At 46.7% G+C, this 18581-nt stretch overlaps 1 protein-coding gene across 1 annotated transcript; it reads right to left on the minus strand.

Moving 5' to 3' along the window:
- Positions 1 to 12896, minus strand: RS1 (retinoschisin 1; the record flags this gene model as incomplete). The annotated part of the gene is made up of 5 exons (XM_063084514.1): positions 1 to 153; positions 2140 to 2335; positions 4984 to 5125; positions 12192 to 12297; positions 12846 to 12896. Coding segments are annotated over 5 exons (648 nt in total), but the record flags the coding sequence as incomplete, so codon positions are not given.
- Between the last annotated feature and the right edge of the window lie 5685 nt (positions 12897 to 18581).

Consider the following 18581-nt stretch of genomic DNA (forward strand, 5'->3'; position numbering starts at 1 on the left):
TCAGGTGCACTTGCTGACACACTCCAGCAGCTCCATCCGGATGGCGATGCGCACGTGCCAGCCCAGTGGGATCAGGCGGATGAAGCGGGAGATGATCGGGGGCCGCAGAAGGTTCTGGACTGTGGAAGTTCGATCCGAGTTTCCGTAGAAGACCTACGGAAGAAGGAAAGAGGAAATCCTGTCACCGTCACATCAGAGGAGGGGAATGGAAGAACAATTCTCGTGTGGAGCTAGCTCCAACTTTCAACCGTGTAAAATCTCAGGAAGTGATTAAAGCACAGAGAATTTGCAGGTGCTCTCCATAATCTGACCCTGAGTGATGTTCAGCACCTACATGCTGGTGGCATCTCTGAGTCACTCACTACATGGGGACATCTGGAACCGCATCATCCTACATGGTAGCCACATGCATCTATTTAAATTTAAATGAATTAAAATGAGAGAAAAATTCAGTTTCTCAATCCCATTAGCCACATTTCAAGTGGTCAGTAGCTACATGTGGCCAGAGGCCACCATATTGGACAGTGCAGATAGGACATTTCCATCTTCTCAGAAAGTTCTATTGGATAGCCCTGATAGGAAATGCCTCTTGACTCTTATCACCAATTTTGTGTTTTTATCCTTTGCATTTTGACAAGAAGTTTTGAAAACCCACATCACAATCCCATAAGAGGAATGTTCCCGTGTTCTGCAGGTATCCAAAATGAGGCTCAAATAAAAAGTTGTGCCTGGTTCCGAAGTTGTGAGCCAAAGTTTAAATGTGTGTTCCTACTTTGATACAAGTGACAAGTACCTTTTAGACTTGGAAAAATGTTTTTTCAAAAAGACAAAAACTAGAGGGAAGATTCTGGAAAGTGAAGGGCAGTGCCAGAGTAGAAAGAAAGAGGGTTTGCTTAGTGTTTTTCAGGATGTAACATGGAAAGGTGCAGTGGGTGTTCGACACTGTTTCCAAAGAAATCATGCTTTCCACTCTTTCCGGAGTCGTACTGCTCTGCCCCATGACGCTGGAACGTTTCATTTCCTTCTGGGATTATCTCCTGCAAAATCTGGCTGTTGCATTTGACCTCATTCATCCACAAAACAGGAAGGGCCTTGTCTGCCATGATCTTGCCTTTCTTCCCAGTACCGCCCTCTCTAAGCTGTTTATCCTTGAAGTGTATTCAGATCAGGAGCCAGGTGAAGAGGGGACGACAGAACAGGCTCCACCGCCAGAGTGCACAGGTATGGAGTGGAGTGCCTCTTTGTAAAGAACCATCAAGGCCTTCAGAAATGCAGGGCTTGAAAACAAATTCTCATATCTTTTGGAGAAGCCAACTAATAAGGACAAAAATGAAATTAGATGCCCAAGTATCAAGATGGTCTTCCCTATTGTGTCCAAACTCTTTGAAACCTCAACCCATGAATGTCTTGCTGTAGAAATTGTCATCAGAGATACAAAGCCTTCTGATCCTCAGCCACACATGTCTACTTAACCTGATTAAATGTCAAAATTAGCCTGGGGAATTCCTTACTCTCAGGCTAAAGGACAGTTAACATTTTCAAACAGCTAGTGGGTTGTTCGTTCATTTTTATTCATTGCAAATATACGTAGTCAGGAGCCTACTGTGTTTAGTCTTCTCTAAAGAAGACTTCGGTCTCAATCCTCAAAAATTAATAGGATATAGAGTTGCCCAAAGTTTTAAGTGCATCCGTATTTGCACTGGTGGAGTCTTTTTTAACTATTTGCATAGTTATTTGGCTAACTTGCTAGGTTGTCAAAAGTTTCTCAGCAGTTGATCTCAATCAATAGTCAGGAGAGGCCATATCTCTATAAATGGACGATTATCTATCCACATCAGTATCAGATCAAGCCAGACCCATGAAGCAAAGAGCATTTGATGATCCAGTAAGTTTGGAGTAGTTCAAATGGCCAGATATGAGCATTCGACTATATGCTGACCTGAGAATTTAGGCAAATAGGTCTTTTGCAAATGAGTGGCACTCATTCTCAAACTGTGCTGGGCACCAGGACTACAACACAGATGACCCACCAGCCCAGGGGGTCAGTGCTCTGACAGAGGGCGGCGACAGGAGCACAGGGATGGGAGGGGAGTCCCAGTGGGTTTGAGCCGAAGGTGCTTTGGGGTACGCCCGACTTACTCGGTTGTTTCCAGTCTGGTCCTTATAGTAAATCCAGTTCAGGCGCTCATCAGTCCTGTACTGCACACTGTACTTGGTCATCCACTCATCGATGTCACAGCGCCCCTGGGTGAGGATCCCCGAAATCACCTTGATCTCTTTCAGATCTATCTGTAACCACTGGCTGCTGTCCTGGAACTTGGAGAGCCAGGCGCACCTGCCGAGAACAGGCCAAATCACCACCAGGAGCCATTCCCTGTGAGTGCCAGCCACAAGCTGGCGGCTGCTGGTGTTTGGGGGGACGCTGGTGCCTCAAGAGTCCCCAGCAAAGCTCAGGCAGGCCAGGCTGCCGTCCAAGAGCACCCTGTGCCTTGTCTCCGACAAGTGTCCAGCCTCTGTTACACTTGCATCTCAGTCGCTCTCGCCCTGCACCTCCACCTCCTGAGAAAAATTGCCAGATTCAACTCATCTGTCAAAGAAACATGTCTTTCTTCAAAACACACAAGCGCAGCCTTGTGTGGTTAGCGCAGTGGTTAGCGCAGTATTACACAGCAAGGCCCAGGGTGTGGACCCCAGTACTGGCCAGCGGCAGGGAAACAGACATGCCCGCGCCTGGCTGTGACACCTGCCAGCGCCTTCCCTTTGCATTAGTCTCTCCTGATGTCTCTTTCTCCATAAGTCTGGTTTTTTTAAAAAAATTTCACTCTCTTCATACCTGTCTGAGTCTCCTTCAGATGCTGCCATCGTGGCATTCAGAAAGTGTCTACCATGTGCACAACACTGGTCCACACGGATCTGGAAGGGCTTTGACAAGTGTAAAAGCAAAATAACCATTGACAAAACTGATTTGTTTTCTAGCCACATTCTCATAAATTGTGGAAACCTATAGTCTCCCCCTCCTTTTTTTTCGTTTACTGCATATTAATTAGCTTCCCAGGACTTAGTCCTTGGCTGCCTTTTCTTCTTTTTCTAGACTTGCTCCATGGGTGGCTCCTGACTTTTTACTTCCATCTCAGACCTTTTCTAAATTCCAAATCCAGAGTCTCTTACCGGCTAGACAGCTTCTCCTGGATGCCTTACAGCCTCGCACATGAGCCCTGTCCAAAAGTGAGCTCCTCATTGTGCTGCCCCCCGTGCCCCTGGCCCAGCCTCTTCCAGGACTCCTCTCTAAGTGCTACCCCGTCCTCCCAGGCGTTCACACCAGAGACCTGAGAGCCGTCCATGGTGCCTTCCGCTCCACCACCCCAAACGTCCAATCCATCCATTGGCTCCCTTGCCACATGTGTCTGAGCCATCCTACTTCTGTCCATCTTCACTGCCACCACACCAGCCGTCACCCTCATTCCTTGCCGTACCTTAACTAGTCTCCCTGGATTACTCTTCCCCCCACCCACTACACAACGCCCCCCACAGACAGGAGCCATAGAACTTTTCTTAAAACACAAATCTGATTGTGATACTTCTCAACTTTAAATCTATCTGGCAGAGTCTGCTAATCGTCTCCTAATATTGTCTTCCCATCTTCCTCTAGCAATAGACCCCTGAGATTTATCTGGGCAAATGGCCACCTGGCTCAGATTACATTTCCCAGTCTCCCTCGCAGCTAGGTGGGGCCATCTGTCCAAATTCTGGTCAATGGGAAGTGGCCAGTAGGATTTATTTGTATCCTTGAAAGAAAAGCACGTACACTCTGCTCTTTTTTTCCTCCCTGCTGACGAGAATATGGAAGTGAATGGTGAAAGCTCGAGCAGCCACCTTGGGCCCCCGGATAGAAACTTCGTGTTAAGGATGACAGAACTACAAGGCAGAAAGAGTCTGGGCCCTAATACCATCAAGCTGCCATAACACCCCTAGACGGCCTAATGAAACTTTTAGGGGAGCAAGAAATACATCTCCACATTGTTTAAGTCACTGTAACCTGGGGCTCTTTGTTACAGCAGAACAAACTCATGTGCCAATAACACAGTCGTCCTTTGGCATCTGTGGGGGATTGGTTCCAGGACTCCCCTTGGATACCAAAATCCACTGATGCTCAAGTCCCTGATATAAAATGGTGTGTTTGCATATAACCTAGGCACATCCTCCTGCATACTTTAAATCATCTCTAGATTACTTATAATACCTACTACAATACCTACACATCACTTTATTTGCATGGAATCAATGTAGACCTCAATGCACAGCAAATTCAAGATTTTCTTTTTGGAATTTTGTGAAATTTTTCCCGAATATTTTTGATCCATAGTTGGTTGAATCCATGGATGTGGAACCCACAGATGCAGAGGGCCGACTGTACACACCCAGGGTCCTCCCAATAGCCCTAAACTAAGGACCATAATCGGGGACGTGACTTCCAAGGGCCCACGCCATCTGGCTTCTGTCTACCTCTCTCCCTTCTGTCCCCTGTGCCCTGGCCTGGCTCGCCTTCTCTGTTTCACATCCATGCCCTGGGGGTATCGTCCCAGCTCAGGGCCTTTGCACCTGCCCGTGCCTCTTCCCCTCCCTCAGCTGGCTAACTTGAAATCTCAGGTTAGATATTTGTTTTCTTAGAAAGACTTCCCTGTGCTTCAACTGGATGAAGCCTGCCTTCTTTCTTCATCTCCCCCACGACACTCATCACACGCGCTTACTGAGTAACCAGTTGTCCGATGTGCTTCCAGTCCATCTCCCCCTCTAAACTGTGTGCTTCCTGAAGGCAAGGGCCTCATCCATCTTGTCCACTCTATGTCCACAGACCTTGGCACATGGAAGGCACTCAATCAAGATTTGTTGAAAAAATAAGCACCTTCTGTGTTGTTCATTTATTAGACCTATTTTTTTCAAAGCATGTAAAAGAAAATCACCTGGGCCACATGCCCTGCTTACCCAAAGCCTTGACTGTTGAGCCGGGCCTTGTTTGCAGTCCACGAGGAATACCAGCCCATGTACTGCTCCGGGTTGGAGCAGGTGATCTGGTCTGGTGTGACCTCCCCTGACTCAAAACCCAGAGGCTTGTGATATGGGCATTCTGGGAAAGGAAAAACAATGCACATTTCAGACACTCATCTCTCAATCCTCGGCAAACACGAGAAGACTGAAATACCGAAACAAACCCATCTCACTTGCGCTTAGGAGATGGAGAATGTTTTCCTCGTCAGCGTGGTTCAGCATGGGTAGAGCTGGACCTTCAACTGCCCACTGCTCATGCGAGAGGAGAGTGAAGGATGCAGTGAAGGGATTGCCACAGAGACCCACAGCCTTCGTGAAAGCAGAGGGAGGCGGTTCTATGGCAACCTCGCCAGGGGAGGAATTTTGAGAAATACTTCACCTCCTCCCCCAACGTAGAGACCTAAAAACCAAGAAGTGCACAGCAAAATATCATCTTTAAATGCCATACAGCTTTAGTTCCCTCATTAACGTAGGTTTAGCCATCCTGCATGATGACAACGGGGTCCTTCATTGTCCTTGGGCAGCAGATGATGCCAATCACAGGAACAAAACAATGGTGAGAGGCAAGAAGGGCAATTATGTATTGAGAATGACTTCCACTTGTAAATTGCAGTTTTCTCACCAGTCTAATGAAAATTTAAAAAAAGGATGATGTGTGCCTGAGCGACTGCTGAATAAAGAACAGCTGAAAGGAGCTGCTTTTCCCAGATGGGAATAGCCAAAGGTGGTTCTTACGTGCTGACCGTCTGCTGCTTCCTCTGGTCTCTGTGTCATCTCTCACTACAAACAGTGCTGGATTACCTGGTCAAAGACTGCCAATCGCCAACTCAGTATCCATTCTCTCCTTTTTTCACTAAAGAACCCTAATTTTATTGGGGGGCAGCAATGTGGCCAGCTAAAAAAACCACCTTTCTTAGCCTCCCTTGCAGTTAGAAGTGACCATGTGGCACAATTTCTGACCAGGAGATGTAAGAGGATGTCTGCTGGGGATTTCTGGTCAGGTTTTGCTTGCCCCTTCTTTCTTCATGTTGCCTAGACTGAAGGAAGACTTGATGGCTGGTGCAACAGCAGCCATCTTGCACCATGGGGGCTAAGGCCAAGAGAACTGCAGAGACCTCAGCTCTGGTATCCTTAAGCAACTCTCTACCCCTAGACTTTTTACCGTGAGTCGAAACAAAGCTCCTAATTCAATAAGCCACTACTTAGGGGGTCTTTTACTTGTAACCAAACTCAGTTCCTAACTAAATTTCTGTATGAAACAAATAATAAGCTTATGTAAATACAGTCTCCTTGTTTTCTGATTGTGAATGATGAACTCCAAGTAAGGCAAATTAAATTATTTTCTCCATGTGTAAATTTGAGTTCAGGTTGGAGATCTGAACATATTTATTGGGGCATCATCTCCTGTAACAGTAAAATGAGTGCCGAAGTCTTTCTGGAAGACAATTTTTCAAGTCAGCAAACCTGAATGAAGCATGCAAAAGCTTAAAGGCCATCCCCAGGCTCCAGAATGTCTACAGAGGCTGCCATGCCCTGTCCCTAGAGGCTGAAAGACAGAAGAACAGCTTCAGGCCTCCGGCCAGGGAGCTTAACTTCCTTACTGCTCTAATGCACCAAAGGAAGAACCCCAACCCCCATCAGTATTGGCAGCTTGGTGAGGCTGGGGGTGAGGAGACAGCATTTGTATTTTATCAAGCATTGAAGACTTTGTGAGTCTATTAAAATAATGTCAATTCCTGGGGGAGAGGAGATGAGCACTTTACAGGCCACTCAATCATGCCCGTGTGGCCAAATCTTCAGGGGAGCTTGTTAAAAATGTAGTTCCCAGAGTTCTACCCCCAGAGCATCCACATTTTTAACAAGCACACTTTCAAAGTGCACTTTGAAAACCTTGGCCTGCCAGGGACGGCATTTTGTTGGCTGGCGGACTCAGAGGACTGAGTGCCCGGGGCACACAGGCTTCTCCACTCCGCCAAAACCCCTCCAGCCTGGAAGACGTAACAGGAGGGAGGGACCAGGCCCCAGCATCGGAAAGCAGGGCTGCAATCTGGAAAATTCTGCCGTGGATGTCTCTGAGGCCCCTCCATGTCAAGTCAAGCATCTGATGCCTGAACCTGAACCTCCTTCTTTTTTGTTTGTTTGCTCAGGGCCACTGGCTCTGAGGAGGAGACCGAGGGGACAGAAAAATCTATTGCTACCTCTCCCACCTTAGTTTTGGCATTTTGCTCTGTCTGTTTCCCCTCACATCTCTTTTGCAATTTTTTTTCCCAATTAGCCTATATAATGGTTAAGAGAGGGCTGAAGCCCTGCAGGGGGACCTGGCCAGTGGCAATGGCCTTGGAGGCCTGTGAGAGCTTGTCCAGGCAGCAGGGAATCTGTTGTTCACCTTGTGATCTAAAGACCCGTTTGTCCACACATGGATCCTGCACCGACTCTCCAGGGGAGGCGATGATCTCTCCGTCCCCTGTGGTTTCAACTGGTGTCTGGGAGCCAATGCCTGACTCCCAGGTCCCAGCCTCATCCTACTGCCCCCTGAATATTTTCCAAGTGAATATTTCCACATCGGTGACCCAAAGAAGTGTTGTGCCCCATATGCCCCCAACTGAGCCCTTTATTATCTGACCTCCAAGCCTGCTCCCTGTCTCAGGCAGTGACACCTCCAGCTCCCCAGCTGCCTAACCAGAAACCTGGTGGTTTGGCCCAGGGCACAAAGCAGAGACTCCAGACCAGTGGGTCTCAGCCTGGGCTGCATCCTGGAATCACCTGGGGAGCTGTAGAAACTCTGATATTTGGGCCACACCTGCAGAGATTCTGATGTAATTGGTCTTGGGTGGGGCCTGGGCACTGGGACAAAGCTACAGGTCATGGGCAGCCAAGGTCAAGAATGCCTGCTTAGAGTCAAGGAGACTGCATTGGATCCCACTCTCCCTTGGCACAAGTTTAGGCAAGCTGCCTAACCTCTCTCTCTGAGTCTCAGTCTCCTCATCTGTGAAATGGGCACAATGGTAGTACTTGCCTTCATAAAGTTGCTATAAGATTAAGTGAAATAATGTTTGGAGACTGTAGAGATTGCAGCATAAAGCCTGGCTAAAAAGTAGCAGTTAACATTGGTGTAATAGGGTGGATTCATGAGACTATATTGATTATCTTCTTGAGTTTCGCATCTTTTTCTGGCGAAGACTCACCAAGAAGAAAAATCCAGCACCCCTCTACCCTACTCTGTTATGCCGCCATCATACCTGCCCCTCACCATCACCTCCCTGTGGTCTGAGAGAAGCGAAGCCTTTTTGACAGCATCTCTCAGGCTTACGGATTTGGAAGATCTAGGCCTCAACAGGGATTAGCCGATTGTTCCAGAGGAGGAGGTGACAGCCCCAGCTAAGGTAGCAGGGGTGTGGTGGGGGCCTAAGCTCAGTGGGGTTGCACCAGGGAACAGCCTGGGAGCCTTGTGCTCTGGAAACCCTCAGGCAACTTGAGAAGGTCTCTAGGACCGAGCTTGGCTCAGAGGGACAGGAGCCACCGAGGAGGTATCTGCCTTCCAGTGGGGCCGTGGACCAGGCAAGGAGCCCAGCACCCAGCCTGAGCCCAGGCCCTGCCCCTGGGCAGCCCTTGCAAGCAGGGTTCTTGTAGTCCGAAAGGGAGAGAAAGGACCTTCAAAAGTCCTATCCTTAGACTCCTCAACAGGCCATGACGAGAGAGGGCTCAAACTGGATTTATTTTAACTTGGAAAAATAGAAAAGTGTGACATTTCTCACATTTTGTGTGCCGTAAAATAAACTGCACTCCAGTTCTATTATTGTGATCTTTCCTGACTCCTCTTTTCCCCCTCCGTCCTCCTTCCACGGTCATGGGGAGCTCCCTTCAGGTCCCATGCGGGCCAGGAGGCCTTCTCTTGAGGCTGTTTTCTGTCCTTCCCCTCCCCCTTCACCTGGCCAACTTTCCTCATCCTTGAGATCTCTGCCCATTTCCCCTGCCCATCTGAGCTGGATAAGGGGCCTGGCCTGTCACTTGTCACTCCTTCTGATTGCTTCATTGTCAGCTCCCCTTGTCTGTCTTGCTCCCCATTGTGTGTTCTGAGCCAAGCAGAATGCCTGCACGTGCTGGGCACTCACTAGATAGTGATCGGATGGATGGATGAAGGGACATGCAAATACTGCTGCCCGGCCTTGGGTGGCCACTGGGGACTCACAAAGAAAATGGCAGAGACAGGAAGCAGAGAGCTCAGGGAGGAAGCGGAAGTTGACTGCAGCCAAGAGAATTCCCTCTGGCCTAATCAAAAAGACACTGTAAACTGAGGATAAACTAGAAAGCAACATAAATAATGTTGCCAACGGAATTAAGGGGATCCTCATTGGACACACAGAGAATATGACCTTCTCAAGTTTTCTGCCCCATGAAACTTTGTCGCTGTAGCTATTAAACCTGTTTCTATCCTCATTTCACTCTTAAGGAAAAACCTGGATCTTTTGTGGCTGAAGTGGCTCTTCTGAGCCATGATTTGATAATTGGGTGGATAAAGGTGTATTTGTAATGTGCTGCTAAGAGGCTTTGTATGCTGAACAAATGAGCCTTTCATTCAGTCGATACTTTCTGGGTTTGTAGGCATGGAGGCCAGATGTACTTATAAAGAATGTTAACCTAAAGAAACACAAAGAGTTCAGGGACATTCTTGACAAGACATTCCAGAGAGACATGAGTAGTATCATGCACATATAGTAGACTTGAATTTATACGACAATATAATAGGATAGGAATAATAAAATATATAGCATAATATTTGTGGAGGACTAGATTATAAACTCAAACATAACATAGAATATAAAATCTAGAATAAAAGTAAAGCGTTAGCATCTCATTGGATTGCTTATCCTTTCGATACCTTCTCTACCCTATTCCCTGCTGTCAGAGTGCTGGGGTAATCTTGGCTCAACTGTGGAAAAGACGGACCCGTTAGTATTTCTAATAGCGTTAAGCTGCAGATTAGGGGGCCATAATGCACCCAGCCTTCTGCTGTGAGGGTGGGGCCCCGGACATTAACAGGCAGTGTGCACCAGCAGCTCCGCCTGGCAGCTCTAGGTGACCCCACTGTCCTTCTGTGTTTTCTAGGGTCTTCTTCTCTCCCAAGGCGGGCTGTGGTGGAAGCACTGAACCTCAGGGTCCAGAGAAACCAAGCAGCCATCTTGACATTCCGATGAGAATTTGAGGTACTGCCAGGCAAGTGACTTCTGGAAGCTTGTGGCTAGTCCTGCTGCCCTGAATCCTCTCTTTCATGGAAGAACCAATTAATACCAATGAAGCAACCATTTAACGCTGAGGTTGTGTTTTTTTCCTTTCTGAAAATATCGCATTGTTAAAAAAAAAAAAAAAAAAAACCAGTGGGGAGAGAACACTTAGGCTAAAAGAATTGCTAAGTTTAGAACTTCAAGTTCATGTAGGGGAGGTAGACTGGGGGACCAGGCCCTTCTCAGCGTCACAGTTGTTGAGGTCAGTGAAGCCAGTCCACATAAATAATCTCTCTTCAATTTCTTCTTAGACAGAACTTCCTTGGAATGGAATCCACTAGTTCTTATGTCTCTATTGAAAAGAACGCTTGTTTCCACTCAATGGTAAATTCCTCCAAGGTGGAGACAGCGCCTTCATTTCTATCTCCCTTTCAGTGCCTGGCACATCATAGGTACAGAATGAAAGAGGGTCGAATTGAATTGTAAGTGGATTTTAAGGAAGGTGCTTCGATATTGACTGGGCAGATCACACAGACACGTAACGGCTGCAGGAGCTAATGCCTGGCACGAAGGGATGTCCCGGAGGAAGAGTCCACTGGGCAGAACAGCGCTTGCTGCTTTCCTTAGGACCCGGATGCCAGTGTCCCCCTGGAGAACAGACTTCCTTCCTACTCCTTTAGTAAATAGGAAAACAGAGGCTTTAGAAGCCATTGTACCCTATCTCTCCCTATGCAGCAATTTGCCGTTTTAATGCAAATTTAACAAAAAAATGAAGGGAGGCTCGCTCACATAGCCACAAACCTGCCTCTCTTGGAGCTATTATTAGGCAATTATGTAAAGTGAATGAGGTTGCAGGGCACCATCATCACCCTGAAGAGCGGAGGCAAGGCCAGTTTTATGCAAAATAGGCTCTGAACCTTAGAAAGGATTAAGCATTGCAAATATTTGCTGGGACTGACCAGTCCTCTAAAAGCCTCTGAAAGTCCTCAGAGTGTGAGCTCTTAGGAGGCAGGAAGAAAAGGAACTGACCTTTATTAAATGCTACAGTTCACAAGGTACAACCCAAGATGCCTTGATGCCTCATCTTATTTATTTCTCACAACTGCCCCTTAGAACAGGGGTCAGCAAACTGTGGCCCTTGGGCCAAATCTGGCCCACCACCTGTTTTGTAAATAAAGTTTTATTGGAACACAGCCATGCCTGAGCATTTACATATTGTCTATGGCTGCTTTCCAACTACAATGGCAGAACTGAGTAGTGGAGACAGACTGGTCCATAAAGCCACAAATATTTACTGTCTGGTCCTTTACAGACAAAGTTTGCTGGCCCCTGTCTTAGAGGAAGGCATTCATATTAGCCAGGACAGCCTACATTCGCTGCAGAACAAATTGTCCTGGAAATTTCAGAGGCTTCACACAACACAGGATTATTTTTCACTCAGGTGACTTGTCTACTGTGGGTGGGCAGGGGGTTCTGCTCCACTTAATCACGCAAGAACCAGGCTGAAGAAGAAGCCACTATCTCAACAGGTGGCTTCCCAGCAGGGAAAAGGAGAGCTGGAGAGTTGAGTGCCAGGCCTGGAAGTGGTCTGGAACTGCTCATAGGGTGCCACCTGACTGCAAGGGGGCTGGGAAATGTGAGGGGCGTTTGGTGAGCATAGTATCCAGGCACAGGACTGTCACTTCCATTGGTCAGAAAAAGAACAAAATCGGGTCCCAGCTTACCACTGCAGCCAGGCCAAGTAGAGATCCAGGAAGCTATTTCTGAACAACATCAGTGCAGTCTGCTGAAGCAGTGGCCAGTGTGAGACTTGAAGCTCAGAGGCCAACTGGAGAAAACCCAGAGCATAGCATTCACAGCGTTAATTCAGCTGGGTCGAAAGGACTGTTCCGATCTGGTGCCCTAAGGAGAAGGGACACTCACCTGGTATGCAGTCTAGGGTGGTGGCGCCTGCAGACCACAGAGCGCTGGCTCCTCCTTGGCAATCGCACTTGCACACTTTGTGGTACCAGGATTCCTCGCCCTCGTCCTGTGGGCAGCCAGAGGGGCAGGACGTCAGAATAGTCACAGTCAAAGGCAACTGTGCTCAGAACCACTGGAAATCTAGTTTTTCAAAACCATGCCCATTCCTGATGTATGGTCCGTGGCTGCTTTGCTACAATGGCAGAACCGAATTATTAATCCAGCTTCTACACAGAGTTGCCATGTGTCTTTGATTCTAAATAAGCAAATGTCTGCCACTGTGGGTGATCAGCTAATAATCTCACAGACACACCCATGTAGAGGGTACTGTTTACCCCATTACGGTTAGTTTCAGGGGTTTGGGGAGCCCCAGTACAACACTGGGTACTGGACTCAAGATTATGCCATCTGATTTAAGACATGGTTTACTTGCCTCCTCTTACTTAACACCAATCTTGGAGCTTGCCCAGATAAAACATGCTATTGCCACCACCAGAAAAAAAATACATTAATAAAAAAAACAAGAAGAAGCAATAGTGCTATACATTATTTTTGGCTAGGAAAATCCTCAAAAGCAGTATCCATGTAAATTCTGGCCTTCTTACTGTAACATACCTCTGTAGACGATAATCCCAGTGTGGCTGAGCAAAAGGACAAGAGAAGAAAAATCAAATTTAAAAAAACCAGAGAAATTCAACAAAACATTCATTACATGGAAAAGTGAAATGAAAATAGTGAAAGTTAACAAAGCCCCTTCTGGAAGAATCAAGCTAAGGAAATATCTGCCCAGAAAAACATCCACAGATACTGAGAAACTAGGGCTGGTAAAATTAAACACAAAGAACGAGATGACAATTATTATTTTTGTTCATTGTAGAATTTTGGAAAATACATCAATGTCATTTTTCTGTGTATATATGTGTATTTTGGCTGCTGGCTGGTCTAGGGAATCCGAACCCTTGACCTTGGTGTTATCAGCACGACACTAACCAACTGGCCAGCCCTCTCTATGCGTAGTTTTTAGCATAGTTGAGAAACTACTATCTAAACAATGTTGTATCCTGCTTTCCTTCCCACTTAACATTAGCTGTGTAATCTTTTTCCTTTTCTTGTTAACTCTTCTTCATCCTCGTCCTCGTCACTCCTGGTGTCTGCCTAACAATGTGCTCCTCAGGAGTCGATTCCCAGTTCCCTCACTGTCCCACATTTAGATTATTTCGGATGAGAGCATTGTTTAGAAATTCTTTTTTAGGTTTGTTTATAACATATAGGAAACAGCAAATAGCAAAGTATAAATACCATATAAATAACGTGGGAAAATGGAAAGTATGCAAAAATTAACATAAAACTAACATATAAACTCTCTTTACAGAAGTAGGAATAAACAGAATGAATGCACAATTTAGTAGGAAAAGAGCTTGTGTATGTCAGCATACACCGATTGTTTAAAGCTACACTGTTCAGTGCAGTAGCCACTTGTGCCCTGGGGCTATTGGCATTTAAAATAATTAAATAAATAAAATTAGAAATTTAATTCCTCAGTTGAACCAGCCACGTTTCAAGTGTTTAATAGCCACAGGGAGCTAGTGGCTCCTGAACTGGACAGCACAGATACAGGACATGTCCATTATTGCAGAAAGTTCCAGTGGACAGCACTGATTTAAAGCACTGATAAGGTATAGGAAATACTACCCCCAAATATGGCTCCTTGGCATACTGAGTATTTTTAGCAGAAGGAAATTGTGAAAACTGCAGAAGCAGGAAGCTTTCTCTGAATTTCTCCTGCCCCCTCTCCCCTGAAGTGGGCCATAGAAACTAGAATCCCCCTTGCCCCTTCTTCCCTGAAGCAGGCCATAAACCTAGGAAGGTCACTCCAACTTTGTCCCCTGAAGACACTGTGATAGTTAATTTTATGTGTCAACTTGACTGGATTAAGGAATACCCAGAAAAATGGTAGTTCAAGTTGGGTGTGTCTGTGAGGGTGTTTCCAGAGGAGATTGGCATATGAGTGGGCACTGTCCAATCTCCTGGGGGCCCAGATAGAACAAAAAGGGAGAGAAAACGATTTCCTTTCTCCCTCTTTTGGAGCTGGGACACTCCCCTCCCCCTGCCCTCAGGCATCAGAATTCCAGGCTCCCCAGCCTTTGGACTCCAGGACTTACACCAGCAGCCCTCTGGGTTTCCAGGCCTTCAGTCTCCGACTGAGAAGCCATCAGCTTCCCTGGTTGGGAGGCTTTTGGACTTGGAATGAGCCATGCTACCAGAATCCCAGGGTCTCCAGTTTGCAGATGGCCTGTCATGGGACTTCCCAGCCTCCGTAATCACGAGAGCCAATTCCCTTATTAAATCCCCTCTCATATATCTATCTCTTTCTATATATACAAGGACACTTCAAAAGGTTCATGGAAAGATTCTATTTTTCCATGAACTTTTGGAAGTACCCTTGTATATCCTATTTGTTCTGTCTTTTTGGAGGACCCTGATCTCCCCATTTCTTTCTGTCTTTATTTCTGAAGCCTCCCATGCCATGTACAACTTATTAGCTAAATTTGCGTGCTTTTCTCTTGTTAATCTGTCTTTTGTTACAGGTGTCTCAGCCATGAACCTTGCGATGGGTGAGGAAAAGATAACACTTTTTCTTCCCTACAGTACCAAAACTCCATTTCCCATTTTCAGCAAAACAAATATCTTTGTTTCTTCTCTGACTATAAAAGCAACACATACCTACTGTAAAATTTCAAACAAAACCTGAGTGTAGAAAATGGGAAATAAAAGTTCCTCCTTTAACCACTTCGCTATTTAAAAAGTGAATCTGATGCCCATAAAAAGCTTTCACATTGTTTTAGAGAGTAAAGAAATGGTCTCATCTTTTTATCACAATTATAAAAGCTATCATTTGAATACTATTTACCCATTGCACAACCACTTTTGCATGTCCATTGTGAGCCTGGCACTGTACAAGGACCCACACCTCCTGAAATGGAAGCCTCGCTCTCCTCTCACAAGGGGCTTGAGTTGCCGGGAGAAGACAGACACTGGATAGTGCATATGGTGAGTACTCCAATGGGTTATGCATAGGCTGCACTGGGAGTCAAAGGGGCATATCTTTTATCCTGGAGGATTCAGGGCCACCTCTCACCTGTAGCCACCACACTGCTGTCTCTCCTAGGTCCTTGTTCCACTGGTTATTTACTTGCTGAGGGCAGAATTGACTCTCTCAGGTAGCAATGAAGGTTAGAGAGTGCCATCTTGGTAGAAGGCCACCATAGTACCTGCTGTGGTCTGGATGTTTGTGTCCCCCCAGATTCATATGTTGAAACTTAATCACCAATGTGATAGTATTAGGAGGTGGAGCCTATGGGAAGTGAGTAGGTCACCTTTGGGAGGTGATTAGGTTCTGCCCCCTATGAATGGGATTAATGTCCTTATAAAAGAGTCCCCAAAGAACACCCTCACCCTCCCACCATGTGAGGACACAGCAAGAAGTCACCATCTATGAGCCAGAAAGCAGGTCCTCACCAGACAGCAAATCTGATCAAGCCTCGATCATGGACTTCCCAGCTTCCAGAACTGTGAGAAATACATTTTTATTGTTTATAAGCCACCCAGTTTATGATATTTTGTTACAGCAGCCCGAATGGACTAAGACAGTAGCATGGTGCCAAGTCCTGTGCTGGCAAAGGAGGTTACTGATGACTTCTTATCTTCAAATCCAATGGACTCTTCCCGACACTGACCTTCCATCTTTCCACTGCAATGTTGGGTGCTATCAGTCACTCCCGTCTTCCTTTAGCTCCCACCACTCTGGATAAACCTTCTCAGTCTCCTTTGAGAACTCTGCTTCCTCCACCCACCCCGTGAATGTTGCTAAACCAGGGTTCAGACTCTTGCACTGAATGACTTACTGGATAGCTCCTTGTAGATGTCTCTTGCTATCTAAAACTAGACCCAACCAAGTGGTAGCGAGGCCATGGAGTAATCTGAACTTTCATATGTTGCTGGTGGGGGTGGAAGATAGTCTAACCTCTTTGGAAAACTGTTTGACAATTTATACTAAGGCTGAACATATATGTGCCCTAAGACCCAGCAATTCCACTCCTAAGTAGTTACCCACCAGAAATGCTTACATATATTCTCCAAAGGCCAAAAACATGTACTAGATTATTCATAGCAATAGTATTTGTAATACCCCCAAACTGGAAACATTCATATGTCCATCAGGAGTAGAATATACATCACAGTATATTCGCACAATGGAACACTATAGCACAATGAAAATAGTCTACAACTACATGCCACAATACGGATACACATCACAATGCTGAGTGACAAGTCAGATGCAACAGCAGATATACCATATGAATCCATTTAAAATTGTACAAAAACAGGCAAAAGTAATTCATGTTGTTAGATGTTAGGATACTGATTACACCTGGGGCAGGGAGTGGTCGGGAGGGAGCCCACGGAGGGTGCTGGTTACATGGGTGTATTCAGGGATGAAGATTTGCTGAGCCATACACTTATATGTACCCTTCTGTGTGTATGTTATACTTCAATAAAAAGTCTATTAAAAAACCGAACTCATGTCTTTCCATAGACTGCTGTCCTTTATCTTTTTCTTATCCTGCCAAATGGCTCTGCCATCCACCTTCCTCCCTATCTAGAGACCTGGGGCTCGTCCCAGCCTCCCATTTTTCCTAACCCCGCACATGCAGTGGCCGGCAGAGGCTTTCGCTGCTCTCCCTGCATCGCCACCGCCTGCGTTGGGGCCCCACCCTCTCTCCCCAGATACTCGCCCTGCCAGAGAGTCACCTTATCCATCCTCCATGCTGCCAGTGCCATGAAATGCAAACCTGATCGTGTCAGTCTCCTGCTCAAAACTCTTTGATGGGTCCCCATAGCTAGGGTCCAAGTCCCACCTCTGACATTTACTAGTATCTCTCCATTTCCTCATCCCTAAAATGAGTATAGTAAGAATGTGACCCTCTGGGAGTCGCCTAGCTCTATCTATCTATCTCCTGCCTACCTCTCCACATTTATCTTTTGCACTCTAGTACATTCCAGGCCCGGGTTTAGGTGCTGGGGATTTAGCAGTAAACAAAACAGGAAAAATACCTGCCCTCATAGAGCTTATAGGCCTGTGCGTGCATGTGTGTGTGAGAATTAATAAACAAATGAACAAATAAAATATACAGTATGTAAATTGATGGTGACTGGTATGGAGAAAAAGAAGCAGGGAAGTTGGAGGACAGGGACTTGTATTTTTGGTTGGGGAAGCTCTCACTGAGAAGGTGATGTTGGAGCAAGGACCTGAAGGAGGTGAGATGCCCAGGGGCAAAGCATTCTGTGGGGAGGGAGTAGCAGGTGTGAAGCCCCTGAGGTGGGTGTGTGCTTGGCATGTTCTAGGAAGAGCAAAGAGACCCGTGGGCTGGAGCCAGAGTAAAGAGTCTTAGGAGATGAGGAGATGGAGGAGGGGGGCACTTCCTGCAGGGCCATGTGGGCCACATGAGGGTTTTGGCATTTACCCTGAGTGAGACCTTGGAGGGATCTGAGGAGTGGAGAGACGTGACTGACCACAGTTTCAAAGGCTCCCTCTGGTCTGTGTTGTAGACTAGCCTGGCCGGGTCAAGGGAGGATACAGAGTCCAGTTCCAGGGCGAGTGCAGACATCCAGGGGAGAGAAGATGGTGGCTTGGCCAGGGTGGTGGCAGTGGAGGTGATGGGAAGTGGCTGGGTTCTGACTGTATTTGGAAGGTAGTGCCAAGAAGATTTGCTGACAGATTACATGTGGGGCGTGAAGGAAAGAGAAGTTGGAGGCATGAGCAGCTAGGAGGATAGAGCTCCCATTTACCGAGCGGGAGAAGGTTCCAGGGGGGATGGATTTTGGAAGGATAGGGTGGAGGATGTTCCCTTTGGGACACAGTAAGTTTGCAGAGGCCTAGGGAACAGCCAAGGGTTCAAGTCGAGTGGGCATCTGGATGGATGCTTCTGGAGTTTGGGGGGAAGCCCAGAAGGGCTGGGTGTGCTCTTTGGAGCTCACATCTACTGAACCCATAACTTCAGTCCCGTAGCTGTTCATTAAGAAATACAAAGGAAATGATCAATCAGTATCTAGTTGACTTGGGGACTGTTAATCCAGGAGATGCTCTGCTCCACCCTCACCTGAAGGGACGCTGAGAGCAGTTTCTGAAGGGCCCTGTCAGTTGGGCAAACATCAAATGTGCCAAGACCCTCTTTTGGGGGGCCTAAAGGCGAGGGGTGTCAGTCACTGACAGTGTGGCTTTAGTAACCAAATCAATTTGGCTCAATGGCCGTGTCTGTCACCGAACAGGGCCTATTCGGCTGCAGCTGA

The sequence above is a fragment of the Cynocephalus volans genome, chromosome X, assembly GCF_027409185.1.
Source record: "Cynocephalus volans isolate mCynVol1 chromosome X, mCynVol1.pri, whole genome shotgun sequence".
Classification (NCBI taxonomy): domain Eukaryota; kingdom Metazoa; phylum Chordata; class Mammalia; order Dermoptera; family Cynocephalidae; genus Cynocephalus; species Cynocephalus volans.